Raw genomic sequence first — 20,780 nt, forward strand, 5'->3', positions numbered from 1 at the left:
GGAGGAGGAGAAGGCTCAAATGTGAAATTTCTGTTACTCAGTAAGGAAAGGGATTCACCTAATGATTCTGATGTAAATGTTCTTTATTTGATGGCAATAAAATTCTTAGCTGGAGGCTAAGAAAAAGGTTCAAATTTTCTTAGAATATTTCTGTTGAATAGGAGGAACAAACAGGTTGAAAAAAATACTCAGAGAATAAAAAAGGCAACGTGAGAAGGCGCTTTTCTTTTTTTAATGTAGTTGTCTGTGCATTTTTTATCTCCCAAGTGGGCAGGCTGCTACCAGGCTTGCTGAGCACGAAGCCAGCCCGCTTTGCTCCTCAGTCGGATATTCTGATGAGCAGCAATAAATGCAGCAGGCAAAGAGCTGCTTCACAGCAGCCTCAGAGGAAACCCCTTCTATGGATTAAAATGTCACCCGAAATCTGAGCCACAGAAAACCCTGAACCAGTCCGGGTCTTCGTATTTTATCTAAAATTCAACTTCCTGAAAAAGCAATATGCCAGCTAATTGGAGCTCTGAATTTGATTAAGCTGTGACACTCCACTCCCAGGGCTCCTGCCTCGCCCGCCTTCCCTCAGGGCTGCAGGCAGGGCACACCACCAGCACCAGGACATCTCAGCTGGCTTCAGCAGACACAGAAACCCCCTTACCTACTCAGGAGTGCAAAGCCATAAATCTTCCAATATCTTAAACAGTGGTTATGGGGGTGGGATTTTTTTGAAAATGTAATTTCCTTTGAAACAAATGAAATGACTGATTATCTAACTATGTTACAAGGGAGCATATATTAGCAAGGCAATATTTAATATTTAAGGATTAAGTTCTATTAATACAGTTCATTTTTTATAAAAAATGCCATGAAGACAGAGCAAAGAATCAAAAAATTATTTTCAATGAAAGTATCATCAGTAACTGAAAACTTAATATTCACCAGCAGTTGTGCAGCTCATTATTTTGTTTTCCTACTTCATTCATTTGTTCTACAATATTTTTGTATTAGTTCACATTGTATAAATGTCCCAGTATAATTTCTGTTTATTTCACTGACTTATGCAACTAAAAACGCATACATATATATATATATACGAATATATTCCTGAATTAAAAACATATCTTTGCACACTGATGACTGATGACTTATATCTGCTCCTCCAAATATTTATTCTGCTGATCATCTAGTTTATGAATGTTCAGGATAGCCAATTCGGCAAGTTAAAAAAACCAACCAAATGAGCTTACTCACAGAAGCAGCTGACATGGCAACTCATAGAAGATGGGAAACTTATCTTTGATTCCCTAAATGTTCCTCAACAAGTTCTCGATGCATCTGTGGTTAACAGACCCGGTCTGATCCCAGACCAAAACCAAAGGGAATCAGTGAGATGTTTCTCTACTGCTTTCAGGGAGGTACAGGATTGCACACCCCAACACAGCTGTCAATGCCTCCCCCTAAACAAATCAATTTTTCCTATAGACCGGGAAAGGAAGAAAAAAACCCTGTGGTGATTTATTTGGTCCTAATGACAGAACAGCCCTCCTGAAATTCATGTTTGGGAGCACTGTACCATGGGAATTGTCAAATACCACAGCCACAGAATTTTTTGCCTACATTTATACTGTATTATTAGTATATTATACTAACATATAGTATATATATATAATATATATAGTATATTTATACTATATTATCCACATTTTCTCTTGTTTAAACAAAAAAAAAATCATTGCCTTCCCTTAAATAATACACATTCATCTTTTCTTTTCCACTGAGTTTCACAAGTCAAAACCTCAGTGGAATATTTCATTATTGACAGCATGAAGTGGCAGCCGGTAGGGCAGAAGCAGTATTTAGATGCTCGACGTCTAAGTAATTCTTGTGTAGAAACACTGCATGTGAACACAAGAGGAAATGCTTTTGGAGTAATGACTTACTATTCTAAGGACTAAGAATTTCTAATGGGCTAAACCCCCTTGCCCTCTGTGCCCAGGCAGGGCCCCGTGTGCCCTGCTGGGCTGGGTAAGCAGCGTTACCTTCTCGGGGACGACGCTCTTGCCGTCCCAGGCGTAGCCCCTCTTGGTGAAGTAGTTGACGGTGGCGAACTCGATGAGCGCCGAGAAGACGAAGGCGTAGCAGACGGCGATGAACCAGTCCATGGCCGTGGCATAGGCCACCTTGGGCAGCGAGTTCCTGGCGCTGATGCTCAGCGTGGTCATGGTCAGCACGGTGGTCACTCCTGCAAAGCAAACCGGGGCGCTGGCTTTAGGGCCAGCAGCTGGACTTTGGCCTTCATTTCTCATAGATGGAAAAGCCTTTTCTACGCCTCCGATTCTTATAAACTTCCCCATCTGGGTTCAGTTGCTAATTGAGGATAGCAGATTTCAAGTTCTGTGGAAGTTGCAGGATCTTCAAAACATTTTTTATACCTTTATCCTTTACATTGTTGTAATGGAATATTATTTTTAAAGTTGGAATGGAAATAATATTATGGGTTGTGGAATGGATACTACTTTACACTTCCTGGTATTTGAAGATTCATAGTCACTGTTCTTTACTCGTGCCCTGCAAATTGTCCTATGGGTGTAACAATTTAACATCTTTAGTTCTTTCTTGCAATAGTTCCAAGATACTGAGAAAACTAAAATACTTGTCGTTTCATTCAGGTTATTTGGTATAAGCTCCTTCAAAGGTATACTCAAAGGGCACTAAGATTTATGTGTTATTACATTTACTTGAATTGATGGTTTTACAGATTTCTGTCCCTTTATTCACTGATGCCCAGAAAACAGCAAACATTTTACGTAGGAACAATGACAGTGTAATTTGCATTTCTGATATCAGAGCTTCTCACTGCTAAATCTTGCCCCTTACCTGAGAGAGAACCAGGACTGTACTGAACTCACTCTGCCTGCAGCTGCTTAAAAAATGAATCTCCAAGTGCACGTCAGGCCTTTACATCAAATCACATGTCCACAAGTTACCTTGACAACTGCACTGTCATGGATTGAATGTGTCTGGTGAGTTCATCTTCGCTGCACTGCCAGTGAAAATGAGCAGTGGCTAAAATGGGCCAGATAATGAACAACGTATTTACATGGGAGTGTGAAGGGCTTGAATTATTAGTGCCTAATGAGGAAGCAATTCCTCTTCCCTGAGAGACAAATCTTGTCTTTGACTCATTACAAGTGAGCTTATGTTTCTCTTACACAGTAGCAAAACAGGATTTATAACTTTTATTATCTGTGGTACTAAGTGGACTTAAAAGATGAAAGTTGTGCTTCTGTATGTGTATGTGTTCATGCAACATGTTCTGAGACTTTGTTTCACTGCCATCATGAAATGAAAAAGCTCTCTTGATACATAGCGATGGAGCTAACACAAGACTATTTACTAAATAACTGTCTTCTAAAAGGAAAACTGAGAAATGTGTGGGTTCTTGAGTCTGTGAAGATGGCACTTTGAGCACTCTGCAGTATTATATATTACTCATTGAGACTAGGAAATTCTGTTCTCCATCTAGTGACAATGAAGCATTTCAAACTGATGATCAGACACTTCTTTTTAAATGGTATGTGCAAAAAAAGGTGAAATAGTTACAATTTCAATAGCTTTGACTACAGAGACCCATAAAAGTCCCTACTAGAGCAGTTCTCAGTGGAGCTGATGCTAAAAATTCAGAACTAATTTTAGTTGCTAATCTAAACAATATTATGTAAATCAAATTTAATATGCTGTAGTCTAACCCATTGTCCTGTAAATGCACATCTCTGTGTCAACAGAAAGCCTCTGCTTGGTTCATGAGGTCTAAGGCTATGCAAGTTGTGACTGATTTCCAGAGGCATTAGGAAGCTAAAGCACAGCTGTGAAGAGTGCCAGGAAAGGTCAGTAAAATAGCTCTGCATTTCTCAGCAGTGAGTCTCTGGGGAAATGGGGAGATTCTCTTGGGCAAAGCCCAAAGCATCCTGGCCTGCAATGCCCTGAGGCAGGGAAACAAGTGTAAAAGCCAGTTTGGCTGTGTGTTCTTCCACCTCCTCCTGCCAAAGGTGTTCAGCTGTCCCATCTGAATATCACCAAAAAGATTAGGTCACATAGCTGAAATCTCAGGTTCTAGTTTTCCTAAATAAAGATTTGTTACACCTGTTTGCTTTGGGTTTTTTTTTTTGGTTTTGTTCGTTTGTTTGTTGGTTTGTTGGTTTTTTTGTGTTTTTTGTTTTGGTTTTGGGTTTTTTTGTTGTTGTTGTTGTTTTGGGGTTTTTTTTGGTTGGTTGGTTGGGGTTTTTTTTGTTAGTTTTTTTTGTTAGTTTTTTTTTCTCATTTAATATGTACTTGACATGGATTAATCTCTGCAAAGAATATGCAAGTTATTTGTTTCTAATTTAAGATAAGCATTTGCAAGCAGTGGTTAAACTCTAGGGACCAGCTGTATACACTGAGAGTCCTTTAGATTGCTTTCTCATTGTATTTGTTGAGTGCACCTATTCACTACTATAAGCACAATAAATTGTTGCTGATCTCAACAGGAGATCTTTAGCAGCAGCCTGCAAAAGGGATTATGAAAAAAAATTTTTAAGATAAAAATTTTCAATGGTCCTAAGGATGTCAAATGACCAATACCCATGGATTACAGCCTTTCTGATAATCCCCTCATGAATGTCACTGCCATTGTCAGAAATGTTTTATTCATATTCTGGTTGTTTTGGAAAATTGAAGCAGTAATAAACTGCTTGAGGTATTTTCAAGTCTCTTCTTACAATCAGTTTTAAAGGTTTGGATGTACATCCTTGCAATGGAACATCTTCACTCCTGTGTACTACACTGTGGCCAAGTTCATGCTGTTCTCCAACATCATGTTACACGAGAAGTTAAGAAGTTTTACCATAAAACTTCTTAAATCTATTTGCCTCATGATTGCCAGGCAGTTTATAGGTCTTGCTTACCAAACACTGTTCTTGCTGGAACAGATTCTCTGTTAAGCCAGAAGGACACCTGTGACAGAATCACTGTCATGATGCATGGCAGGTAAGTCTGGATGACAAAATAGCCAATCTTCCTCTTCAAATGAAAATGTGTAGTCATAACAACATATTCTCCTAAAATCAAGAAAAACAGGGACATTAAAGTTTTTATAAATATACAAATGAGAGAGCTTTATAGGAAGTAATTTTTCATTATATTCATCCCTTTTATAAAAAAAGTCCTCAGATCAAACTGGGTCAGCTCTGAAGAAAACATTTAGTAAACCTGGTTCTGAAGTTCCACTAATAATACAAAACTGGACAGTTCTGGGAAATGCTAATTTAATTTACATATTTTCATCTCTGCTGAGTAGTGAATGAATGTCTGCATTAACTGGTGGCTGCTCAGAGCTCTTGTGAAAGGTCTTGTTCCGTTAGAAGATGGAAAACCATCACAGTAAACCCGTGTAAACATCATCTGAAGACTAAATCAAGACAGGCTCCCAAAAGTGTTTCAGTGGGGCCAGGCTTAAGATGTAATTGTTGATGCAACTGTGTCTGCATTACCACTGTGGGTGCTTTATGTGCTATGAAGATGGAATGTCCCTGTTCTGCTAATTTAGTACTTCAGTAAATGATTATTCTCTCCTGAAGTAAATGACTAATGCAAGAATAACACAGAATCTATTCATTAGCACTAGTGCTTTGGGTACTACAAAAATATATGAGCAGGGTATTCTAATTGCAGTGGAAAGGAATGGTATTTTTATATATATAGAGATGAATGAATATATTTTATTAATACATTTAATAATATCAGCTACAGATTAATATTGTAATATATCAATATATGTAATTCTATGAACCTTTCTTGCCAGAGCAGAGCAAACACTGCTCATTTTCTGATCATTATTTACATAACTGAAAATGGGTTTGGAAAAACAATATATTTTCAAAAAGATTGAAAAACATATTGTTTGATTGAGTCTTATTATGCAATAAACATTATCTTAGGAATGAAACAAGTAGACATGTAACTGAATAGAAACTTCTGTCTAGATTAGAGATGACATGAAATTACTGTAGTTCTATTTTAAAATGTAGGCAGCTGGAAAGAGAAAGCTCTTGTACAGGAAAAGCTTAAACTGTGATTGAAAAACTGTGTCTAGACATTGAGTGCTTATGCACTGAGCATGTCAAATGCCCATTGCTTTAATGCAGGGTCTAGAAGAACATTCATTTGAACAATCTTGCTCAACGTATAACCCCAAGGAAAGCTTATTTATGTGACAATACTCCTGCTATGTTTCAATATAAAACACAGTAGCAAAGGGGGAAAAGGGAATAAATTTTAAATTGAGAGGTAAAGCAAAGCATATACAATGAATTTTTTTTCAAAAATAGGAGTGACAGAAGTAGTATAGTGGGCATTATTACTTGAATTTTGCTCACCTGTCTTTAACTTTCACTGAAACAACCTTCTTCTCCTCTGTCCCTGAGATTATGATCTTATGAAAGGTGCCAGTTCTGGCTAGAAGAGCTAATAGTTTAATTTTATCGACTCAAATACGCTGTGGGAAGCTATTTTAATGCAATCAGGTATAGAATGTGCACAATGGTATGTCAGAGTTGATTCAGTGATTGGAGATGGCAAGCGAAGAATGCAGAGTGAACACACCACTGTACTCTGGAGCTTTATTTAGCTGCTTAAATTATCAAAGTATTTTTAACCTCTGGAAAATGAGAACAAGATCCAAAGCATGAAGGCAATTAAAAAGCCAGGGATTACTCTCATCTGTTAAGCACTGCAGCAGGTCGGAGCTGGAAGTCAGCTAAAGGTAATGCCATGAGGACTGAATTAGCAAAGCAGAGCCCCAGACTAAGGCCTTACAGTCCAGTTCGAGGGCAAAACCATCCTCTTAAGCCTCCAAAGTGCCAGTGGCCCTCAGTCATTTCTCAGAAGAGAGGAGATCTTTGATGAGATTGATTGTAATGACTGCAGGTCATTAAAGCTCTCCAGTTATTTACTGCATCTTTAGCTTGCCATATTTGGTGGCTTTCTTTAATTGAAAGCATGGCCACATTCATGGCAGCTGGTTATCACTCTCTAGCTTCCCAGCAATTCCTCTGTAATTCTATTTTGAAAGTGCTGTAATACAGCCGTAAAATTCCCAACAAGCTAAAGTTTCAAACAGCTCTTGAGCAAATATTGCCTGTATTCACAGTTTCTGATTGCCAGGCTTTCACAAGTATGAATCTTGTATTCTCTTATCGTTTCTTATCCAAGGAAGTGAGAAAGAAAGGTATTTCTTTTTAGCTTTGTTGTAATTCCCCATGTCTTCTACAAATAACTGTGTTGTGCAGATAAATCTGTTTATCATTTTTTTTTATTCCATGGAGTTATATGTATTATACAATATGAAGCATAAAAGTCATCGCTTGCATCCTGCATCTATATTAACTTAATGGCTTGAATATTAAGTTATTTGAATATTTTCAGAGCTCTGGAGGAGTTCGTGCCTGTGCTCAGTACTTGTGTAGCTGTAGTTTTTAAACAACCCTTAGTTCTACAGTATCTTGCAGGCAGTATAAGCTAACCTGTGTCCATAGAAGACAGCAGCTGATAATTCAGTAAGGTTCCATTAAACATATTATTCAGTGTTCTGTGAACTATTTGTAATAAACCAAATTTATCAGGTGAGCACCTAAAATTACTGTGTGTCATGTCAGACATGAGGTTTGAGGTGGGGACTGAGTTCTAGCTATCACAATACTTTATCACTGTAAGGCTTTCCTTGTCATTAATTTAAAACAAAATATTTATCATCTACTACTTATGCTGTGTAACTCAGTAAAAAAACTCTTAAGAACAACATCCTCTCAGCAGATTTACAGGACATCAGAAAAAACCAGACCATTGTGAGTATAAATCCTGATGATTCTCAGTGCAAAGAAACGTTTTCAAGGTGGCAGAATAATTCTATGTAAACAGAATCTTGGATGAGCCCTTTAAGCATTTGTGAAGGTGCTTACAAAAAGGATAATTTTAAACTATTTCTGAGTCAATATGAATCAGTAGCTGGAGAGTGACAGAAATTTTGCATACAAATAAAAAATAGTTGACTCTGCTTAAGCAAAACAGCAGCAACGATAATTATTGTTTCACTTACTGAATACTATTTTTAAGCCTGTAATACCTGCACATTCCATTGCCAGCATAGATGAATAGACTATACCATAAAAAAAGGTTTAGTCTTTCAAGATTCTCTTGTCATTAAAAAATCAGTGTTTGTAGTTATGTTGTTATATATCCAGAAATAAGGACAGAAGGTGGTCTACTAGCCAAGGAAGACATTAGGAGAAAAAAAAGGACTTTATAGAGCCATCAAATCATTGAATAGTTTTGAGGTTGTTTAGAATAACCCAGCTACACCCAAATCCTTGGGAAAATAAGGATCTAGAATTCCAGACAACTATAAATATCATCTTAAAATTGCCCAAAATTATGTAGATTCCTCTAATGATCCACAGAATCAGCTGCAAAAGAGCTTCATTTTCTGGCCTAATAAAGGTGCTGAGAACTCTTAACTGAAGATTGTCCTCAATTTTTTTTGTCATTTTGTAAGGTGAGTCATTATCCACGACTCTGAAAGTAGGGAGGGATTTCATCATTTTCATAACGTACTTCATCTCTTAAACCAGAGATGAGCAGAGGACAGAGACAGGCTGGAAGATTCTGCTGAGCCTGGCTGCCCACCTACCTCAACAAGGAGAAAAGGAATTATTAACCACTTCTAATCCTCACCATTATTTTGGAGAAGGCAAAGCATTTTCCTTTCCAAAGCAAATCAAGAATTATTTTTCTTTGAGACCTTGAATTTGCAAGCAATAAATATTTCTTCCACATATACGTACCTGTATATGCTTATTAGGTAGGAACTAAAGAGAATTGTCAGTTTGGTACAAAAAGATTCTGTAACAGGATTATTTTTAGTTTTGATAACCATTGCATTTAGTTCTTTGTACTGTTTTTTAGCATCTAGACAACAGCACCTTCATTTCAGCATATTTTATATATTAACTATACTGTATCTAACTTTATAGATTGGAATGCGAAAGAGTTTCTTCAGGCAGAAAAAGGAGGTGGAATTCAAACCTTTCAAATAGCATGGGCAAAACAAAACCTTTTTTGTTTCTTCATGGATATGTATGAAGAAATTTTACACCTGCTTCAGTTCTGTTTGAAAATTTCTTACCTGCCTTTCTTAACAGTTTAGGGAGTGCTTCTCACATTACTATCCAATTACCCTGAACTATATCTGGTATCTCTATTTGCTTTAGATATGTTCCCAAGCTTGTGAGTCCTTTCTGATTATCCTGCCACCCTTATAATGCACGGAGCAAGCAGAGAGCTGGCCAGGAGTGCAAAGGGCAGCCCCACAGCTCTCTGAGCGAGCAGCTTCAGGAAAGAGCAAAGGGATCCTCACAGTTTCCCTCAAATCCTGTTGACTTTTCAGTGAAGGGCAGCTGGGCTGAATTATTAGCTCCAGAAAAGTCAATGGCAACATTTCTAGGTGTGGCCAGGCCAAGAGTTTTCCCCTTTTCCTCTCGGCTGCCTGATGCACCCCTCTGTGCTCGGCACCGGGAGCGGTGTCTGTGGGAGCAGTTGTGTCGGTGCTGTTCTTAGGCAAAGTCCTTATTACTGCCAGCCCACTTACTTCTTTTCTGATTATATCAACTGAACAGAAGCTTCCCAGCTGTAACCTAGAAACTTGTCTGGGAGAAATTTTCTTGGCTTAATAGAGCATATGAATATATTTTGGCAAGCTAAGTAAAAAATTCAGACATGAATTACAGTTCACCCTAAAGTGCCTCACTTTCCCTGAAATGTTGGTTGACTTTAGCAGTTACACATTGGGAAGTTTGGTTTCTGCAGGTGTAACTGCACTTCTCTCCAAGTCCCGAGGTTGTGCATTCCAAGCAATACAAACACTTCTAATGCAGAGCTGCTTCTGGCCCATGAGCAGCCAGGATGGCCAGCAGAGCTCTTGGTCATGCCCAGTGCTCAGTTTCTTACTGCATTTAGGTCTTCATGCCCCTTCCGAATTATTAGAAAATAAATTAAAAAAATCACATCTTGAAAAACACTACAAAGTGAAAAAGCAAAGGTTTTTAGCCAGCTTCAAGGTTACAGGTACACCATATTTAAATGTTGGCTATATTTCTGTATCTTATTAAGAGTTCTGGAGTTAAAGGTGGTGCCAGGATTAAGCTAAGTCCTGTTTGGATGTTCCAGATGGTTTTTAATTTGATGACATAGTTTTTTCATTCTCTAAATACCTCCTTGAGAAACTATATACTTGCTTCTAGCAACTTCACTGCCTCCAGGAATATGATCTTTGAGGATTCATATTGTTATACTATTTTTATAAGCTTACATAGTAAGCAGATAATACGATAAGAATATGAGAAACGCTTCTTTATAATGTAAATTATTGTTTTTTCTGGATAGATCTGATGCTGTAGGAACCTTTTTAATTGTTCAAATATTTTAACCACCAGTTGAAGTAGGAAAATATCCCAGGATATGTTAACTTTTCAGAGACATGTTTTCCTAATCTGAAGCTCATATATTGCAATTTACCTCTTACTCTTACATCTTTGTATTTTTTTGTCCTGCTCTAAATTATGTTTTGGCAATGAAATATGACCCTTCCCCAAAAAACTTTTTTCACAGACCTGTGCTGGACTGCACAATTCCAGAGTCCACAGTTTGTCCAAGCAGATCATACTGGTTCAATCGAGAGCCGTCCTCAGCCACCACCACTGACCTGGCTGGTTCCCGTGTCCATTCATACACAACCTCTGCTCTGGTATAAGCATCTAATTAAAACAAAATACATTGCATTTCAGCTTTGCACCTTCTGCTGCCTTATGGCTCTATCAGAACAGTGTTTTGCACAGTAGTTTGAATATTAAAATCTCTTTAATTATCTGCAGAAACCCAAAACTAGCTTACTGGAATTTAGCAGTGGGAAATAGAACTGATTGTACAGGTCTATCCGTATGATGATTAGCTAAATATCTGCTGTAGGGCTGGATTAAGTTTAGTTCTCAATGCCATGAAAACATTTCTCTCTTCCATAATTGCTACCTATGTAAATGTCCCAGATACCAGAGTGAGATGAGGAATTTCATGAGCAAGGGCTCCAACCCCTTTTTCTAATTTTTAACTATTGTCAAGAAACACGAGCCCCAGACTTTTCAATTTTTCTTAGTGTGATGTTTTCTGGGCCACTGTAAGACAGTAAATCCTTCTCAGAGTGGCTTCAGTGATGTCCCAACAAGGGGCCTGGTTACAGCTCTCCATGTCTGCTTGTCCCCTGTCACACTGTCTGGGCTGGAAAACAGCCCGGGCAGACATTTCTGAGGCTGCCTAGGCTCGAGTGAGTTTAAATGACAATGACTCTATTTTTTATTTTCTACTTTGGTTATTTCTGAGAAGTCCTCACACTCAAGTTCACATTTATTTGAGTCTGGCACAAAGCAAAAGAAAAGCACTGCACTCTCCAAACCAGAACAGTCTGGTATGTTACAGAGATAATTCAGTAGCATCTACATGTCCCATTGAGGGGATTTGTACTGTTATTCATGTTATTTCAAGAATCGAGCTACATATAAATATTTTTAATCTTAGTCCCATAGTAAAATTCTTCTGTCATTTTGTGCAGTCTTACATGAAGGCATCTTGTGTAATTTTGACACCTAAGAGTATCCAAAGACATGAATAGGACTGAATGTGTGATCAGAACCTACATCAAACTAGCACACACCACAGGCAGGTAGAAGCCAGGTGGGACACTGGCTCATTTGTGAGCTAACAATTTTATCTTATCAATGTAAGAGAAAACAGTAATTGAAGAGGTGGTGTTGGAGGGAGTGCGCCGGTAAATTACTTGCATGGCATTTGGTTCTGCATTATTGAAGCCGAAGGGTGCTTTTATCCTCAGACTTCAGATTCCCCCAGCACTGGAACATAATTTGGAATACGTTTTTGGAATCAATGGTAAATGCAAATCTACACCTTAGTAATTCTGACTTTAAAAGTAATGGCCACGGTAAACACAGGAATTGATTTGCTAATCTAGTCACATAAAGAAAGAGTGGCAATAATAATACCCATTTTCAAGCATTTGTCTGGAGTATGAGAGTAGCTTGGAAGAGAGAGGACTGGTTTTCTGAGCTGCTGAGAACCACTGGGTTGGATTTGAGGGAAGGGAGGATACTCAGCAGTGCTGGAAAGGAGCTTGCCCTGCCCTGTACCTGCCAGACTGGGCGCTCCATTCCACCCTCAGCATCCAAGGCACGCTGATGAACAGCAGCACAGCCTTTGGCTCCTGTCACTGCCCTGAGCCAGACTGGCCATCGTTTTAAACTGACAATCAGGAGTTTGTGGTAAGAGTTCAGGAGAGCATCTGCCTTTCTGATTTTGTTTTGCCAACATATGGCATTTCGTTGTTCCAGATTTTCTTCAGCGTTTGTCACATTGAATTTACACTGGAATAACCTGCAGCTTAAGCTGCTCTTTGGCAAATCACTTTAGCCTTGGAGCTGGGTCAAGCGTTTCTCGGCCTCTGCAGTAGGGGCACAGTCCACAGGAGACGTGCAGCTCCTTCAGCGGGAGGCTTTTAGGAGTCCAGCTCCAACAAGTGATGAATGGAGGATGTAAAAAAACTCTTACCCGGTTTAATCCAAAACAAACGGAGCTAGGCAAACACTACCTTGGGGAGCTACTAAGTGTGACATTGTAGTCTGCACTTAAAGCATGACTTTAGTGACAATTAAATGCATTTTCGGTACATTTTCCAGTCCATTAAGATGATTATAATTAATTGCTTTAGTTGTTGAACAGAAACTTCCCAAATGTATTTGAATACGATTATCACTTTAAAAGTGACAATTAAATATAGGAACTGTTCTTTTTCTGTCTATAACAGTGACTCCCATTTTCATGTCTTACTTAGGTCCAGTCATTTGTCCTACGGGATATATTTCTGTCAATAACTAAATATTGAGAGAAATATTCTATACCTTGATAGTTATACATAATCTGTTGAGAGGGAGGGGAGAGGTCCAACTTTAAGGACTCTTTTGGACAGTGAATTTCTCATGCAGTGTTTGCAGTAAAACCATGTTACAGAAGGAACTCCTCCCTGTGAGGATCCCAGATTAGGAGCTCACCTGAATTTAGCAGGTGACCGCAAAGTTTCCCTGAAAACTCCTTGATTTTGTCTCATGGTCCTTTCCAGCATTTGGAGTTAGGTGTTTTTCTAGGTGCCATTTGAACAGCTGCCATGATAGGCAGTTAGTGTTCAAAACAAAAAAGTAATGAAAAAAGCCTGTAAAATCTGACAGACCATAGCAGCACTCTGAGCTTAAAATGTCAGTTACCACTTCTGACTGGAGTGTAAGAAATGGTCTTTCCATCGGAAATATCACTGATGTTTTTTGTTCAATTAAGAAAATTCTGTACATTATGATAATTTAGAGGATGAAAAAGAAATCAATTTAGATACAAAAGATATGCAGATACACTTGCACGTCTCTCTGCTATCTTGTTTTTACCTTGTGGTGTGACTCTGGATGTGTATGCAAATCCGTATTATCTATCCCTTCTCATTAATAATTTCTGCAAATCTTAGTCATTTAATTGAGGCAAAATCCTCAGTAATCTCGAAAGCCGTGCATTTTGTGAGCCAAGAGTACACTAATCTGGGACACTGAGCCAGAAAGAACTTGATGGAGGCAAAGAATGGGAAATGTTCATACTGGGGAGGGTCTGGTGTTCAGGCTGTGGCTCAGTGATGCACAGGTGTGGTGATTGGTGTCTTACTGAGTCTGTAAAATTCAGGCTAGTGGTTCACATTTGTTCCAGAACTGTTCATGGTTAAATTTGTCCTTAGCAGGTTTTATGCACGACTAGCAGTGTTCGTCCGTCCCCCCCCAGCTCCAGGGACACTCTAATGTGCACCACAAAAGACATTCCATCCTGAGCCACTCTGATGTCCCAGGGGTGCACAGATCTCCTGCCATCAGGCAGGAACCCCCTGCAGCTCTTGGCTGGTTAGTTGGAGTCAGGCTTCCCCCTCCCCTTCTGCTTCACAGGAGCTTTGGAAAGATTTATTGGAATTGCTGTAAGAAACTTTACATTCAAGGAGTAAACTCTTCTTGTCAGTTATACTCCAAGGTTGGGTGAGCTCGCTGTTCTGCAAATCTGATCTAGGAGGCTCTCAGCTCTTTAAAGACAAACCATCAGTCCTGTCTCCTGGTAAACACAGAGCTGCTCAGCCCAAGGAAATGATCACCCTGTCGGGTACCTGTGAAGAATGAATTGGGTGCTCTGTTTGTTGACTTCTACAATTGATCAAACCACTAAGTAGCCATTAGCAGCGAAGCGACCCATTTCTGCGAGAAAAAAGTAGCCATTGAGGAAACAATTTGTACACTATTACATCTTCCATACATTTTAACTTCCTTGCTTGTGCTGAACCAAGTAGGGTGAATCAGCTCTTCACTTTTGGTTTCTGTTTTTTGGTTGGTTTTGATTTTGTTGGTTTTTTACTTAAAAAATTGAAGGGTGGAACTATATTTAATTTTTAAAAATATTATGTTTAGTTAAGTGTCAGGTGGGTTACTATTCAAATTGAAGTTTTGGGAGAAATTCTCAACTTAGCAAAAGCTTTGTCTCTTATTACAGTGATTTCAATTGCACTACATTTTGTCCAGTATTTTCTTTGACCTAGGGTTACATATGCTGCAAGCGTAGGACTACTGGGAAATTTCTGAGATTTTTCACTTCTAGAAATATTGCATGAGTGTATTATGAGTATCTTATAATCCTATGAAGAATTTTTTTCTAAACATACCATGACTACGGCATTGGAACTCTTTCCACCTAAACCAATTCAGTTATCCATGGTGTGTTTTACTTTTCTCTAACACTGATTTTGGGTCTTTGCAAAATAGAGTAACTATGAAACTAACAACATTTTCCATGTGACAAACTACTTTTCTAGATATTTAGAGCACTGTCATTTTCTTTTTTGTGCATGTCCAGCCATGACATTGTAGGATACTTAAGACTCATAAATTATATTAAATATAAAATATCAGTATATTAAATATAAATATATATATAAGAATAAAAATGCAACCCTGACAAACGTGAAAAATACACAAGATTAAAACCTTGAGGTTTTCTCAGTTGCAAAATACAGTGGCCTAAAAAGGGAGAAACCTCAATTTAAAATAAACTTACAGCTTCCAAATTTCAAGGGGCAAGCATGTGCATCCATAGGAAAGTCTTCTAAATGCATTGGACATTCTGCTCTCACAGTCAATCTATAACGGATTAATGAGCAAAAGGACACATTTATTCTAGTTTCACAGGAATAGCAAATAGACTTCTATTAAGACACACAGAATAAGTACAGCGCAATCTCTGTTCTGGATTCATTAGTGGTCAGAAGGGGCCCGAACAGGCTGGCTGGGGGGGCTGCCTGTGCAGACACACCGGGGGCTGGCTCTGCCCCCTGCCCTGCTGCGGCAGCACAGACACACACAGCTCCTGCTGCTCGGCGCCGAGGGTTAAGGTCTGTCAGCACCTGCGATCGCCGCCTCGCTGCCAGCCTGCAATCGGCCGCTCTGCGTGCTCAGGCATTTGCTGAAATCACTTCATTGATATCAGCTCGAGTGCAAACATGTTTCTCAGTAAAAGAGATTGAATAAACTGGAAACAGTCACATACCACACATCAGCAAGGAATGAATAGTAATACTTGAATACTAGGCAGAAGATTGCATTAAGGCACTTGCAAAGGGGGGAAATAGAAATGGTTATGGTCAAAAAAAGAGACGTGAACAATGTGCTCCTGAGACAGTGTTCCTGTGGATTAAATCCCTAACAGCCAAGCATTTAGAAAGACAAGCAAAATTGATCTAGACTTGTGTAACTACCAGCCAAGCAGTTCTACTTCAGCCTAGGCGGTCTTGAAAGATGTTGTACGATAAATGAACATCCAAAAACCTGGAGACTTTGTTTTCTCCAAATGCTTGTACTGATTTTAAAAACGTCTTCCAAATAGTTAAAAGAAAATTGAGTGTTCACCTATGCATTAAGCTCTCCATCTTAAGTTGAAGTCAACAGAATCCCTTTAGACCTTGTTTGATTCCATGAGAGACACAAAGAAGGGATGTGCAGCTCTGTAGAGACAATATACCGATTTTTTTTATCTTTAATTTGTAGTCTTTTAATCCAGAATGTTCCCAAGACTGTATATCATCATTATTTCAAAAGGATTTATTTAACTCCTCTGACAAGTGGGTAGCTAAAGTTCAGTTATTCATAAAGAGAGTGATGTATTTCCAGTAAGATTGATTCCAGCACAAAAATAATTTTTTCTCCCAACTTTCCAAATGCTTTAATCAATTGTTTTTCTTGCAAAGAAAGGAATGAGAAATGTCTATTTTTAGACTGTCATGCTTTGTATTCCCAAGCACAAGAAATATTAAGAATGGGCAATGAATTCTGTGTGCATCTGCTAGTTCTTAGACTCTGCTTCCTATAGGATCAAAAGATTAAAGACCCTTGAACACAATCTTGGAGTACAGATTATAGTAAACTTTCAGGCTTTATTATACTTGCTGAGGGAGTCCTTGAAAGCAACACCAAATTAAGGTCCTCTGCAAACTGATGGATTCTTAATACTATAAGAACCTTTTTAAAATCAAGCATTAGGACACATCCAGGGACTGTACACAGGACGAGAGGAAAAAATAAGCACTGTAAATGCTCAGTTTGTCCATCATTCCAAAATAATTACTAAGCAGGACTCAAATTATTCTCCAAAAGGAACCTGTTTCCTGTCTGGAAAATCTGCTTTCACAAGTTAAATTGTCAAACCAAATGAAAGATGTAACATTTTAGGACTCACCTCATTGTGTATAGCAATGTCCCATCCTCTGTAATTCGTAGTAGTTTATTTGGCATCGTCATGTTATGAGCCACTGACTTCTTTCCATTGTGGAAAAAGGTATCAGGTGTCCAAATTTTGCTGGCCATTAAATTATTTAACCGAAGAACAGTCATAGGTCCTTTGAATTTTAATCTCTCATCTTTCCAGCTTTGGCGGAAAAATACATCTATGGTGTATTCCTACAGCAATTAAGAAAAAAGGGAAACACACATGATGTCATATGTTCCAATATGAGAACTTGAGACGTACGTTCTCAGCTTCCCTAGAAGCAAGGTGACTATTAATGGTATTAGTAATTATCAGAACATTTATTCCCTGTGTTACTTACAATGTACCAGAAGCTGGTTATTAAACAGTTACAATATCATTACTGTGTTCAACAGAATAAATGTTAAGAAGAATAGTAATTCAAAAGTTACACAAGAGTTTGAGATATAATAGAGCAAAACCAAAATAATTCACCCTTTTCTCCCTTGTTCTTCACCTGCCCTAGAACTGTCATTGCAGCTGCAGATGGGTGGCCAGTCTGTGTGGCACAGGAAGGATGTGTCGAAATAAAACAAGCCCGCCGAGACAGGGTCTTACCACTTTTGTTCTAAGTGTCTCATTAGCATAAACATGTAATCAACCTGCAAGAAGTTCGCTGGTCACTAAAATTGTGAGGTCTGATTGATGAGATGTGGGATGGTTTGCTGGGCTGAATGGCTGGACTGCAGAGAGCACAAGCTGAGGTCAGCTTTGGGCCAAGACTCACAGCTTGGTGACACAGGGACTGGGCCAGTGGGGAGGAGAAGCAGTGGCTGACAGGGGATGTGGGGAGGGTCAAAATAACCAACACTCACCAGGAAATGAAAGAAATATTTGTTACAAAGCAAAAGGAACAAAGTCAAGAGGGAGAGGGTGAAATTAAGAAAGAGATGTTGGAATATGAAATATAGATGTATGTTGGGTGAAAATATGAAAAACTTCTGTGGATGCAGTATAGTATGGTATTCCATTCTGACATGGAAGTTCAGTATGGGATTGTCCTGCCCCTTTCACCCTTCATGGCTGTGATATTGTGATAAACGTGAAAAGCAGTCATCCAAATACGGTTCTCAATTACCCTGAATGAAAATCTTTTGGCTGAAAAACAGAACCTTTCCTGAGCTCTCCTGCCAATGGAGATGGCAAATCCTGAAACAGAGAAAAGTTCTGTGTGTGAGGGCACCCCGAGCTGTAAGGAAAACTGTGGGAAGGCACATGGAGCTCTAAGGAACACATGTGTGTGAGGGCACACACAGCTGTAAGGAAAACTCCCTTGAATTTCTGTTTTTTCTTTTAACAAACAGCAACATTCCATACAACATTAAGCACTTGTGAGCTGTTTATTCCTCGTGCAACTATTTGCAGGAAAGAATGGTGATTCTTATGGGTAATGTGCTTTTCCATCTTTTAGGGCATGAAATGCTTGAATAAATTTCTTGTTGACGTGGAAATGTTGTAGTTCCATGGGGTGTTCTTACTTTGGGCTTGTTTGGTTTATTTTATTTTATTTACATACCAGACCTGTGAATCCTTTTGGTGCATACTTAATTGTATATCCATTTTATTAATCAGGTGCTCAGTGAACTGCTGAAGCCTGAATTTGTTCAGCTTCAGTGGTAGCAGTTGTGCACTTACAAACAATTTCTTGCTTCAAAATTTTGCTTGGTCATGGCCTTAGGTTGAATTGTGAGCAAAATATTGTCCCAGGTATGCAGCAGAGTAGGAGAGAAGGAGGTATAAAAGACAGTATCTGTCATTAAAATATTGGATTTCCTCCATGTTTTACTAGCATCAAAAAAAATTTCCTCCTACACACATGGGAAAGGTAAAAGACATGCCCAGAAGGTGACATCAGCCATTCCCTTTTCTCTTTCAAGTGCAAGGAAGGAGGTGAGTGGGAGGTGGTACAGGCTGAGAGAAGGGAGTCTGGTTCTTCACTTTATATGAACACAAGGTTCTTATGCTGGAAAAGAACAAGGAGTCAGAGATATTTGATAAGGGACCTTACAGCATAAGATAAAATTCAATTAAAACGTAGCTGACAGGTCATGCCTGGAACAGATTGAATCTTTCTCTATCCCAGACCATTTAACCATATAGGGTGAATTTATTTTGGCTGAGATATCTCAGTTCTTCAGCTTTCACTACCCACTTTAGCATGGACACTAATTCTTTTCAAATGAATTCTGACAGACAGCTGATCTTTAACGTAGAGTCATCAGATACTCTGCTTAGGGCTTTCTTCTGCAGAAGAGGGGCATGCAGAGCAAGGGAACCGAAGGATTTTCTCTAAACCAATGTATGAGAGCAGTGGCCTATGTGCAAACATATGAGTGAGGTGAAATTCTGAATAAATTCTTCACAGTGGGGACTCTTCATTCCATAGTGTAAAGGTAAAAAAAAGAGGATCCTATCTGCACTTGCCATAAATTATACAGTATTGAATATTTATAACACTTTGACTTAAATGCCCTCTAATTTATCCATCTAATGTCTCTCCCTGGAGATTGTTTATTCACAGGGTAGACCACTCTGTGGTCTACATGAGGTGCTATACAGGAAGGTAGTAAGATAGATAATCATTCCTGAAAAGCTTACAGTACAGAAAAAGTGGGAATAAAGGTTTACTAAAAAAAAAATAAATATTATGTCTTTATGAAAAAGTTAATTTTAAAATGCTTCTTATTCCAAATAATATATGTCAAAAATTTCAAAAAAATGACAGTAGTGTGAGAATAGCCAGATATCTGTTGATCAGTTCAATCCACTGAACATGCCTAAAAACCTGCAAAGTTATTCCAAAAAAAGATGATTTTATTTTTAAAATGCTCTTCTCCTGTGTAACTTTATTCACAAGAACAAGCCAAGACATTCTCTTTATAGAATAACAGGTTATGTGTATGCTGCTCTTAAAAGAGTGTATTGGGAGTGGGTAGAAACACTCTGTACTCCCTGAGAAATCGAGCGACTGTGCGAGTGCCTTTGGATTCCTGCACACAGATGGCCCGGCTGTGCTCGCTGGGGCTGTGCTTTCATAACACACCCTGTCAGCTGGAACAGCTCAGTGCCAGGCCCAGCCAGCACTGCTGGGCTCAGCACTGCTGGGCTATCGGCCCCTCGGGGCCAAAGCAGCTGCTCCCGGTGAGCAAATGGCCAGGAAGGGCTGCACTGCCCATGAACCTGCTCACCCCAGCAAACCTGGAGGAGCCTCCAAGGATGGTGTCTACAACCAACTGGAGTAGGCACAGAGGACTTGGCACCAAATCTATGTTGAAATTAAGATAAACTTTATATTCTGGTAAGCTCTTCATTTTATCTTTCTGTCTCCATCTCTGATTTCACACTTAGTTCCTTAAGCAAAAGATTTCACATGAGTAGGCTGCACACGCGTTCCTTTTCACGGGAGGCGAGTAGGAGTTTTACACTAAATACTTTTCTGTGAATTCTTTACTTCTTGAAACATATGAACACCTGCCTCTGTGTTTCTTGGTCACACACTTTATTAAGAGACTGATGAATTCTTTCTGCTGTTTAACTGACTGACAAACAAGAGCCAACATTGTATGGGTCTTCAATTATTTTTGAGATTTTTTGTAGGTAGTGATCCCTTATGCTAAAATAATTCATGTACCGAATTCTAGCTGAAGTTAATAATTCTTTTTCAAATGTACTTATTCCTAATTCTGGAAGATGATTTTTAGCTTCTGCATTTTACTCTTTAAAACCCAAATCCCATATAAATACCAGTTTGCCCTAGAAATGTT

At 38.8% G+C, this 20,780-nt stretch overlaps 1 protein-coding gene and 1 long non-coding RNA gene across 2 annotated transcripts in view; one reads left to right on the top strand and one right to left on the bottom strand.

The window, feature by feature from the left end:
• Positions 1–3,838, top strand: part of LOC120325243 — a 64,790-nt gene extending 60,952 nt beyond the window's left edge. Inside the window, exon 3 of the long non-coding RNA XR_005567139.1 lies at positions 3,780–3,838. This is a non-coding gene — a long non-coding RNA (uncharacterized LOC120325243). The remainder of the gene's footprint in view (positions 1–3,779) is intronic.
• The window catches only part of GABRA1 (gamma-aminobutyric acid type A receptor subunit alpha1), a 42,092-nt gene that overhangs the window by 4,160 nt on the left and 17,152 nt on the right, over positions 1–20,780 (bottom strand). Inside the window, exons 5-9 of the mRNA XM_027711716.1 lie at positions 16,948–17,168; positions 15,274–15,356; positions 10,695–10,838; positions 4,938–5,090; positions 2,034–2,236 (exon numbers count right to left, since the gene is read on the bottom strand). Coding sequence (XP_027567517.1) covers positions 2,034–2,236; positions 4,938–5,090; positions 10,695–10,838; positions 15,274–15,356; positions 16,948–17,168 — 804 coding nt within the window. The remainder of the gene's footprint in view (positions 1–2,033; positions 2,237–4,937; positions 5,091–10,694; positions 10,839–15,273; positions 15,357–16,947; positions 17,169–20,780) is intronic.

The sequence above is a fragment of the Pipra filicauda genome, unplaced genomic scaffold (assembly GCF_003945595.2).
Source record: "Pipra filicauda isolate LSUMZ 115617 unplaced genomic scaffold, ASM394559v2 scaffold89_size2521313_pilon, whole genome shotgun sequence".
NCBI lineage: Eukaryota > Metazoa > Chordata > Aves > Passeriformes > Pipridae > Pipra > Pipra filicauda.